Source organism: Helianthus annuus, chromosome 2, assembly GCF_002127325.2.
Source record: "Helianthus annuus cultivar XRQ/B chromosome 2, HanXRQr2.0-SUNRISE, whole genome shotgun sequence".
Taxonomy (NCBI): domain Eukaryota; kingdom Viridiplantae; phylum Streptophyta; class Magnoliopsida; order Asterales; family Asteraceae; genus Helianthus; species Helianthus annuus.
In genome coordinates this window covers 145,580,982-145,592,062 of record NC_035434.2, presented here as the reverse complement: position 1 = coordinate 145,592,062, position 11,081 = coordinate 145,580,982, and the positions used below count along the sequence as shown (strand labels likewise).

Sequence of the window (11,081 nt, the reverse complement as noted above, 5' to 3'; positions counted from 1 at the left end):
CGTTACGACAATTAGTGCAATAATTACCCCTATAATCATCCTCATCATAGGTGTAGTTGTAACCTCTTGAGTATTGATCCATAAGAATCACTCAACAGGCCACAACTGAGTCTCGCGACCAGAAAACAAAAATAAGACGGAAACAGAAGCTGGACACGGCCCCGTGTTTAGTGGACACGGCCCCGTGTTCAGGGTCTGTATCTGGGCGTTTTAATTAAATTTACTGGTCAAGTTGAGCACGGGGGCGTGTTCAGTGGACACGGCCCCGTGTTCAGACTCTGTATCTGGGTATCTACTCTAAAAATATGCAGTACGGGGGCGTGTTCAGTGAGCACGGCCCCGTGTTCAGGCTACTGTAAATGCAAACTAAACTAAAATGCAGAAAAATGTGCGCGCGTTTTAAAAAGGTTTTGAAAAACTGATTAGGCCGTCGATTTTAAGCTTTCTTAAAATCCTTGTGTCCCCGGCAGCGGCGCCAAAAACTTGATGCGTGTTAGTGTATATATGTTTTTATATATATATATATATTTAAGCCCTTTTTACACTTTTAGCCAAGTTTTAAATTTATAAAACACGATATTTACTAACACTAAACACACATATGGGCAAGTGCACCCATCGTGGACGTAGTATAGTGTTGGTAAGATACCGAGGTCGTCCAAGGACACAAGAGCTTTTAATACCGGTTTATCCTCAACGTCTAATCAAATCAAAAAGGTTAGAAAAATGTTTTAAACTAAGAAAAATAAAAACTAACTAAAATGCTGAAAATAAAATAAAAATAAAAACAGATAGACAAGATGAATCACTTGGATCCGACACGTGTATTAGTATAACCTTTGATTATTTTCGCACTTTTGCCCTTGTTTAAGAGATTATCTTAGTTATTGTAGTAGGCCCCTCTTTTGAAGGCGACGTTACCCTCAACCCAGTAGTTTGAGTCAGCAAGGATACAATCCTAAAGGGTCGGATTATTGAAAGATAATGAATTAAGTTATTAATGCAAATTGTGGTAGGCCCCGCTTTTGGCGGTGACGTTACCCTCGGCTAAGTAGTCTGAGTCAGCAGGGATACAGTCCTAAATAGCCGGGTTATAGTATTAATAGTAGTTAACTTATGAGGGGGTCAAAGAGTTTGGATCCCCGCCATCCAATACCTATGGGCATTGAAGGAGATCCTACTAAATTTGACCCAGGTCCCAAGCAGGACCTCTAAACGCTGAACAAGGGCAAGACCCTTACCAAACCGTTCCCTTAACCCCCGACCAGGTAGCCAACATACCTCCATATAGACCGTGGAGATATGAATGGTGAAAATCTTTTATTTTATATAGACAGTAAAATAACGCCAAGACACCACGGACAAACGATAAGGAAAGATCACCTTCAACATAAGTAACTAGTTATTAAAGTCATTAATACAAAACCAAATAAAAAGTGCAAAAGATTAAAAATAAAAAGTATTATACTAAACACTTGTCTTCACCAAGTGATGTAAGAGACTTAGGCAAACATGGCCTTGATTGTCAAGAACTCTTACGATCAATCTTGGATCCCGAGACGACTCATACACTCTATGATGGACAATGGATGATGGTGGTGGATGATGGTGTTATGGTGGTGGTGGATGAAGTGTGAGAGAGGTGGTGTGCCAAGGGATGAGTTGAAATGGCTCCAAGCACTCCTATTTATAGGCTGAACAGAAGCCTGGGCATGGCCCCGTGTCCGCTGGACACGGCCCCGTGCCCGTCTGACACTCTCTCTCTTCATTAATTGTAATTCGCAATTACAATAAATGCACCTGCAGCACTCTGACACGCCCCCGTGTCCGCTGGGCACGGCCCCGTGGTGGGCAATAGAAGCTTCTACCACTTTGTCTTTTGTGCCAGGGCTGACCATTCTGGACACTGCCCCGTGCTCGCTGAGCACGGCCCCGTGTTGAGCTGGACACGCCCCGTGTCCGCTGGACACAGCCCCGTGTTCAGCTGGGCACAGCCCCATGCTCAGCTGGGCACAGCCCCATGCTCAGCTTTCTTCTTGTTTTTGCTTTGGGAGATGCTGTCGAGGAGTCGGGCATGCCACGTTTCTTCCTTTTCTTTGTATTTATGTTGGATTTGGCTGCATTTTTGCTTCTTTTGTTCATTTAAGCTCTTTTAACCCTGAAAATACAAAAGGAAGACAAAAGCACACTTTTTCCAACATTAGTACTTAAAAAGGGTTAGTTTTATGCCTCATTTGATGTAATTTATATGTTGCATTTTACTCACATCACTACGTAAGACCCATGTAAGGCCTAAAAGGTAGATGTAAATCACGGGTAGTGGTTACGAGTGAATGAAATTATAAAAGCCAAAGGTAATATATCGAATGATGCGGATGAGTGATGAAAAATTTTAAAAGTAGGCAAAGATTTATAAATATAAGATTACGAATGAAAGAAACATGAAATTAATGAACTATGATATACGGGAAGCTTATGATTTGTATTAAGCGAAAACATGACTTTGTGTAGATGGCTGAAGCAAGAAACGTCAATGAGGATGATGACCCGACCCGTCAAGAAGCCTTTAACAATAGGGTCATGGAGGTGGCGGAAGGGGTTATGCAAGCTAACCTCCCACGGTTAGCTCAAGAGGTAGAAAGTAGAGTTTTGGGAATCGTAGACGCTATGATGACAAGTAAGATTGAAGAGTTAAAAGAGTTAATGGAAGGGTCTAAGGATAAAGGTAAAGATCGACGATGTACATATAAAGACTTCATGGCGTGTAAGCCTACCACTTACGATGGCAAAATCGATCCGGTAATGTGCCAAAGATGGATCTTAAGTATGGAGGTGGTGTTCAAACGAAGTCGGTGTGATGAGGAGGATCGAGTGATGTTCGCTACGGGACAACTCACTTTTCAAGCGAAAGACTGGTGGGATGCTTATAGTAAGGAGATAGGCGAGGACAAACTTCAGACAATGACTTGGCAAGAATTTAAAGAACCTTTCATGAAGTACCATTGCCCTCAGTCAGCCATCGACAAGATTCAAGAAGATTTCTTACGACTCCGGCAGAAAAATGAAACGATAAATGAGATATCTAGTATTTTCTTGGATAAGATGAAGTTTTGTACGGAGTTTGTGCAAACCGAAAGAATGAAGATCAATCGCTTTTACGGGATACTGAAGGCAGAATTTAGGGAATTCATCACTCCCTCGAAATGTGAAACCCTTGATGAGCTCATTAATCTAGCACGGGATAGAGAAATTGAAATAAGAAGGCAAGAAGAACGTGGTGAGAAAAGACCAAGTGAGAAAGGTACGAGCTCGAGTCCATCAAAAAGGGGGAGGTTTCAAGATCAAGGGAGGAAGGAAAAATCGAAAGGTGGAATCACCCCTTGCAAGACTTGTGGAAAGCTCCATACTGGGGAGTGTCTGTTGGGCAAAAAGGGGTGTTATAAATGCGGTAAGGAGGGACACTCGTCCTATCAGTGCCCGAGTAGCCCAAAGACTTGCTTCAATTGCTTCGAAAAAGGGCACATCAAATCTGAATGCCCGAAACTCCAGCAAGAGTCGAAGAAGGAAGATAAGAAACAAGAAGGTCCTAGGGCCAAGGGTAGAATGTTCCAAATTACCTCCGAAGAAGCCAAGTCTCATCCGAATGTGATTTCAGGTATCTTTTTACTAAACTCCATACCGGTTTATGTTCTGTTCGATACCGGAGCTACTATGTCATTTATTTCGAACGAAATTATACAACATCCGTCCTTTAGGATCGAACGAATGCCAATGCCACTAGAAGTAGAAATAGCCGATAGTAAGATCTATATGTTACACGAGGTTTGTAGAAATTGTAAATTCACTATAGAAGATGAAGAATTTGAATCGACCTTATACCTATGGTGTTGGGGGAATTTAAAATGATTGTGGGGATGGATTGGTTGGCGCGACACCATGCGGAGATTGATTGTGAAAATAAGGTAATGCTTATCCAGGCTCCAAGTGGAAAACAATTAAGTATTCAAGGAGAGAGAAACGTAGAAACCAAGTTGTGTACCTTGGTCCAAGCTTATAAGTACGTACTTAACGGGAGTAGAGCATACTTAGCTTATGTAGGAGATGCCCGACAAACCCTCCCGAAGCTTGAAGACGTTGAGGTCGTGAACGAATTTCCGGATGTATTTCCGGAAGAATTACCGGGACTTCCTCCCGAAAGGGAGATAGAGTTTCGCATCGAATTAAACCCGGGCGCGAAGCCAGTTGCGAAGGCTCCCTATAGACTTGCTCCCACCGAGATGCGAGAATTAATGACACAGTTGCAAGATCTTCTAGATAAGGGCTTCATACGCCCAAATGTGACGCCTTGGGGAGCACCCGTCCTTTTTGTTAAAAAGAAAGACGGGTCGATGCGTATGTGCATCGACTATAGAGAATTAAACAAACTGACCATAAAGAACCGCTACCCTTTACCGAGAATCGACGACCTTTTCGATCAATTACAAGGGGCGAGTTGGTTCTCCAAGATAGACCTGCGTTCGGGGTACCATCAAGTTAGAGTGCGGGAAGAGGATATTCCAAAGACTGCATTTAGAACCCGTTATGGGCACTATGAATTTCTAGTCATGTCGTTTGGATTGACGAACGCGCCGGCCGCATTTATGGATCTTATGAACCGGGTGTGCCGAGCCATGTTAGACAAATCAGTAATAGTGTTCATAGATGATATCTTAGTTTATTCGCGAAGCAAAGCTGAGCACGCAAGGCACTTGCGTGAAGTACTCAAAACTCTCCGCAAGGAGAAACTTTACGCAAAATTTCCAAAATGCGCCTTCTGGCTCAGGGAGGTGCAGTTTCTAGGCCACGTGATCAATGCGGAAGGTGTTTTAGTGGATCCATCAAAGATTGATGCTGTAATGAGATGGGTTTCCCCAAAAAGTCCGACTGAGATAAGGAGTTTTCTAGGCCTCGCGGGATATTATAGGCGGTTCATACAGGATTTCTCAAAGATAGCTCTACCTTTAACCAGACTGATGAGAAAGAAAGAAAAGTTTGTGTGGGGTAAGGAACAGGAAGAGGCTTTTCGTATACTGAAGAAGAAATTGTCGAGTCCTCCGGTCCTGACATTGCCAGATGGAACTGAAGATTTGGTTGTTTATTCAGATGCTTCCCACCAGGGGTTAGGTTGTGTTTTGATGCAAAGGGGAAAGGTTATTGCATATGCGTCGCGGCAACTAAAGCCTCACGAGGTGAACTACCCAACACATGATCTGGAATTGGCAGCAGTAGTGTTCGCCTTAAAAATTTGGAGACACTACCTATACGGTGCGAAATGTACGATTTACTCGGATCATAAGAGCCTCAAGTATTTCTTTGAACAGAAAGATTTGAATATGAGGCAACGAAGATGGCTGGAACTTATCAAAGATTATGATTGTGATATCCTTTATCACCCGGGAAAAGCAAACGTGGTAGCCGATGCGTTAAGCAGAAGAGAGTACCCGTCTCCTCTCTGTGTAAAGTCCATGAAGATGATAGTTACGCCACGATTACTTGAAACGATACGTGAATCTCAAATTAAGTCGCTTGGAGCAGAAGACTTAAAGAAAGAAAGGTTAAAAGGCGTAATCGATAAACTAGAAGAAAATTCGACCGGACTCAAGACGCGATTCGGCCGAATTTGGATACCCCGATTTTGTGAAGTCAAGGCCGCACTACTCGACGAAGCACATAAGTCACGATATTCGGTCCACCCTGGGGCTACAAAGATGTATCGAGATTTAAAAACCAATTATTGGTGGCCGGGCATGAAACGCGATATCGCCAAATATGTCGCAAAATGCTTAACGTGTTCTCAAGTGAAGGCGGAACACTAAAAGCCCTACGGAGAATCTCAACCATTGGGGATACCGTTGTGGAAATGGGAAGAACTAACGATGGATTTAGTAACCAAGCTTCCAAGAACGAAAAAGGGGCATGATACAATATGGGTAATCGTAGATCGACTTACGAAAAGCGCCCACTTTCTACCCATTAAAGAAGCTTATTATTCCGAGAAGATGGCGGAAGTCTACATGAACGAGGTCGTGTCGACACGGGGTGCCCGTGTCAATCATCTCGGATCGTGATACTAGATTTACCTCTCGCTACTGGCAAAGATTTCACGAGAGTGTGGGAACGAGATTGCACATAAGTACCGCCTACCACCCTCAAACTGACGGCCAGTCAGACAGAACCATTCAAACACTTATCGATATGTTGAGAGCGTGTGCTTTAGATTTTGGGGGAAGTTGGGATGACCATTTACCACTAGTGGAATTTTCTTATAACAATAGTTACCACAGTGGCATTCAAATGGCGCCATACGAATTACTATATGGGAGAAAATGTAGAACTCCCGTATGTTGGGGTGAAGTTGGGCAAAGGGAGCTCGCGCCAAGTGATTTAATAGCAATGACAAATGAAAAGATTGAATTGATTAGGGCTCGTTTGAAAGCAGCCCAGGATCGGAAAAAAGCTTATGGAGACAAGAGAAAGCGTCCTATTGAATTTCAAGTTGGAGATTTCGTTCTGTTGAAGGTGTCGCCATGGAAAGGCATAATCCGTTTTCGTAAACGGGGTAAATTAGGCCCTCGGTATATTGGGCCGTTTAAAGTCTTGGCTCGAATTGGAAGGGTTGCATATCGATTAGAATTACCGCCTACTCTAGACGAAATTCACAATACCTTCCACGTGTCGCAATTGAGAAAGTGCCTTGTGGATGAAACTGCATTAGTACCTCTCGATGACATTGAGTTAGAGGAGGGGTTGAATTATGTCGAAAGACCAATAGCCATCAGAGATGTCAAGGTGAAAAAGCTCCGCAACAAGGCTGTCCGACAAGTGTTGGTACAATGGCAACACCGAAAGGGGTCAGAACTCACATGGGAAGCGGAAGATGAAATGAGGAGGCACTATCCATTCCTTTTTGGTATGTACACATTTAAGATTGATATGTCCAGGTTTCGGGGACGAAACCTCTTTTAAGGGGGGTAGACTTGTAACACCCCAAAAACGTAAAACGCGATAAATAATAATAAATATCATAAAATTTAAGGTAAATGGTAATATGATACCTAACATGGGGGTTTTTAAGGTTAATGTTTACAAATATAACAAGACTAAAGGGGGGTAATATGTAAATTATAATTAGTAAGGGTTTAATTATGTGGAAACCACAAAACACACATCCTGTGCGTGTTTGGGATCGAGCAGGAGCAAGGAACAAGGGTTTACCCTTTTGTTCTTGTAAAAATTCACCAAACTAACAAGGAAAATCGATGTGAATCAGTTGCATGTGGTAAAACCTCGATCAAATACCCGTACCCAATCAAGTGGTGAGTCGAATTTCTGAATTTGATAAGTTGTAGAACTAGGGTTTCGACCCAATCATGAAATTGTGATATGATTTGTGTTGTTTATATGTTAAGGGTACTCCCTAGAGTAGAAATCATGTTGATTTTGGTTAATTGAAAGAAAGCCTCTAAAAACCCACTTGGTGAAAATTTTGTTATGAATATAGAGATTATAGGAATCGAGAATGTATGTAATTAGATATGTAATTCAGCTTGTAGTACCCGAATGCTAGATAAATTGATGTAGATTAAAGGAATTATGAGAATTAGATTGATTATTGATGGCACATAGGATGAATTGGTGAGTTATGCTTTAAATGTTGTACACTATGCTTTATTAAGGTAACGCCTACTAGGTGCTCGATGAAATGCTTGAATGAGTAGTTATGTGTAAATTGGAAAATGATGGAATGAAAGTTTGGGTACTAAACGAATGAATGATCATGTTGATTTAGGTGTGAAGGAAGAAGGTTCGAATTCTAGGAAGCCGGAAGGATCACAAGACCGAGGTATGTTCCGTTACATACGAAAACTTACTTATAATTGTTAACATTTATATTGGACAACTCTTGTTATATTGTTCATACTATGTCGTAGTGATTATGGTGTTAATGAATGAATAGCAAATTCTTTGCGGACTTGTTTATGCTAAAGAAGAATTATGCTAAGTTATGCAAATTGACCGGTTCTTGTAACTAGGTTGAGTAAGGATATGAGACCATCCGTCTAGAACGAATGGTTACTTAAGCAAAATTGTATGCATGAAGTTCAATCTGTTATACGGATAGAACGAGAGATTTTTAAGTTGAAAGTAATTAACCCGATGTTATTGGGTCGTATGCGAAATGCTTGAATCTCATTATGAGATTGCATGCCATACCCACTAAAATGGGTAATCGAATGCGTATGAGAAATGGAAGTATATAGATGATTGCAATTACCATGTTGGTATTGTGGACTAAATAAATACCTTTACTAACTTTTTAAAGTTTGATGTTTAATGTAGGTAAATCCTCGACTTAGGCGATTGGACGGCTTGGAACGTGCACACTTGGTTTACGCCCGCCTCACGCTTCCGTTATTAAGTCTTTTGAAATGGGTTAAGTCTTGGTCATATGTATTTAAGTCTATGTAGTATGTTGACATCTTTGTCGTAGGGTAAAACTTGGTAGTTGAAGTCATGTCGTGTCTAATCTAGACTTTGTTTGTTTTGGGTTTTTGTCAAGGATGTTAAACGTTGAAGTTTGGTGTGTAAAACAGGTTGTTAATGGTGATAAACGAATAGGTCATGTCGAAATTTCAAAAATTTTCCTAATTGTTTTTTTATACGTCGAATTAAGTGGAAATTGGGGCGTAACAAAAAATCACCAATGTTTATTCCGGTAATAGTGTTAAGTTAAAACTATTTTGCTAACATGTAAAATAATGAATACGTGTGTATAAAGATATAAAGTTTACTAAGTACGAAAATGATGAATAATCAAAAACTTAAAATTTTGCTAGGGTTACACTTGTGTTCCTTTGTTTCTATTTATGTTCATGAACATTAGTTTATGCTTATTTGTATTCATCAAAGTTTGTTTTTGTCCCTTGCATAAAATTAACAAACGAACACGAACAAGTTTATTTCTTTAACAAACGAACACGAACATAAAATTTTGTTCAATAAACGTTCATAAACAGTTTGTGAACACATATAATTCTTAGACGACGAGTGTTAAGGGGCTTAGGTTGGGGGCATTGTTCGACACGTGGCAGATGTGGGCTCCACGAGTCCACACCCAAAAAAGTGGGTTGTGGGAGCGGCATGGCCAGGCCGGCGTTAGGGTTCCATGTGGTTTGTTTTTTTATTTTTTTAATGTTGACAATTATATAAAAAACACAACTTATATTAATTTTAAAAAAAGTAACATAATCCTAAAAAATAAAAAAACCTACTTATTAAATTCTAAAAATAAAAAAAAAATCAAATTATTAAATCCTACAAAAAAATTACAAAGTACGGTAAATAATAAAGTGGGGAACCCACTTAAACTTCGTATTACCGTCGTGCCTGTACTCGATCTTCGCGATCTCCACTCGATCGTTGTAGGTCAACTCATCCACAGGGATACGGTCGAAGTAAACTTTATACCAATCCAACCTCGGTTTGAGCTCACACCATTTGTGTTAACACGCGTTTAAGTTGTGGCGCGTGTTCCCGACGTGTTGTTGGTACTGTTGAAACGCTCGCCCTCAATACGCGGTTTGATCGCGTCGGAGAGTACGTTGGGGTCGACAATCGATGTAACAAGTGCGATTCTTCCTCTTCGGTCCAATGCACCACTGTCGACTTTTTGGTTTGGATTTGGTGGAAGAAGAATGGGCAATGTAATTTTTGGTTTCGGTTGGGTGAGTATTTATAGGTAAAAAAATGTAATATTTTTTTAAATTTAAATTACCATATGTAACCCCCCCCCCCAACGGCTACCCCCAAATGGCAATCAAAACCAGCCATGTGACACCCCCCCCCCCCGCACCACGTCAGGCTCAATCTCCACGCCAGCAGGGCAACGCTACCCCGGTGTTGTCTAGCCAGCGTTTTAGGGATTCCGTCGCCCCAACCCATGCCCCACACCCCGCAGCCTGAACAAATGAATACGAATAAGGTCGTTCAGTCATAAGCTTCGTGACAAAGGTTATTTCACAATATTATTTTTAGAGAAAAATGCTCGGATAGTCCCAGTGGTTTGCCCATTTTTCACCTTTAGTCCCTAACTTTCTAAAATTACACCTATAGTCCCCAAGTTTTTGAATTTTGTTCCCGGATAGTCCCTGGTGTGGATGGGGGTTAGTTTTTGGTGTTAGGTGAGTGTGAAATGACCGAATTACTGTCAAATTAAAAACTAAAAAGTTAAAAGAAATGTAATTAATATTTTACAATTTATTTGGGACCCACCACCCACCCTACCCACTTCATCTTCCCCACTCCACACCACCACCACCATCTCCACCTTCAACCACCACCATCTACCCCCCCCCCCCACCCCAAACTTCACCGTAACCACCATATTTTCTTCCCCACGCCAGTCACCACCTATTCTTCCCGATTCCACCACCACCCACTACCATCACATATGATTGTTGCGGCTCCGTTTTTTCTGATCGCTATCGACCTTCACAAATCAGATTCACCTACGCACTTGAATCCATGTTTTGTTCAGACGGATTGTACTTCTTCAGTTGAGTTGAGTCTGGGAATGAGCCCACCAATTCTCGATTAGATGTTGTGGAGTCACTGCTGAAATATAATCCATGGATACTTTTCATTGGTGATTCGCATCTAGCGCTCACACATCCAAATGTCATGTCGCTGCCTATTGATTTTCCACTTTCTGTAACTCCTATTCATGTATTACATCCAAAAACACTTATTACAACTATTTGTACACGATTCTATTCTACTGGTGGTTCCATTCCTTGCAATTCAGGGCCTGATGGGAATTTTGACATTACATTTTAATGGATTAAATTTTGTTTTTGATCCTGGTCTGATTATGGTAAACCTGTTTTGTTTTCATCATTTTATTCAACTATTTGACTTTATTGATTCCTTATTTGAGTCCAGTAGTTTGCTTTGGGCCCTGCACCTGTTGATACGGTGAAGTGGTGGTAGTGGTGGTTACAGTGAAGCGGGAGGGGGGTAGATGTAAGATGATGGTGGTGGTT

General features: G+C 41.2%; 2 protein-coding genes across 2 annotated transcripts; both read left to right on the top strand.

Annotated features, from left to right (window-relative positions):
* Positions 1-2,511: 2,511 nt before the first annotated feature.
* On the top strand, positions 2,512-3,906 carry LOC110897617. Its single transcript, XM_022144381.1, has one exon. The coding sequence runs from the start codon at positions 2,512-2,514 to the stop codon at positions 3,904-3,906; it is 1,395 nt and encodes a 464-aa protein (XP_022000073.1).
* Positions 3,907-6,333: 2,427 nt separating this feature from the next.
* LOC118485955 lies at positions 6,334-7,465 on the top strand. The gene is made up of 2 exons (XM_035982498.1): positions 6,334-6,949; positions 7,449-7,465. Exons 1-2 carry the CDS (start codon positions 6,334-6,336, stop codon positions 7,463-7,465), a joined length of 633 nt encoding a protein of 210 aa, XP_035838391.1.
* Positions 7,466-11,081: the final 3,616 nt, after the last annotated feature.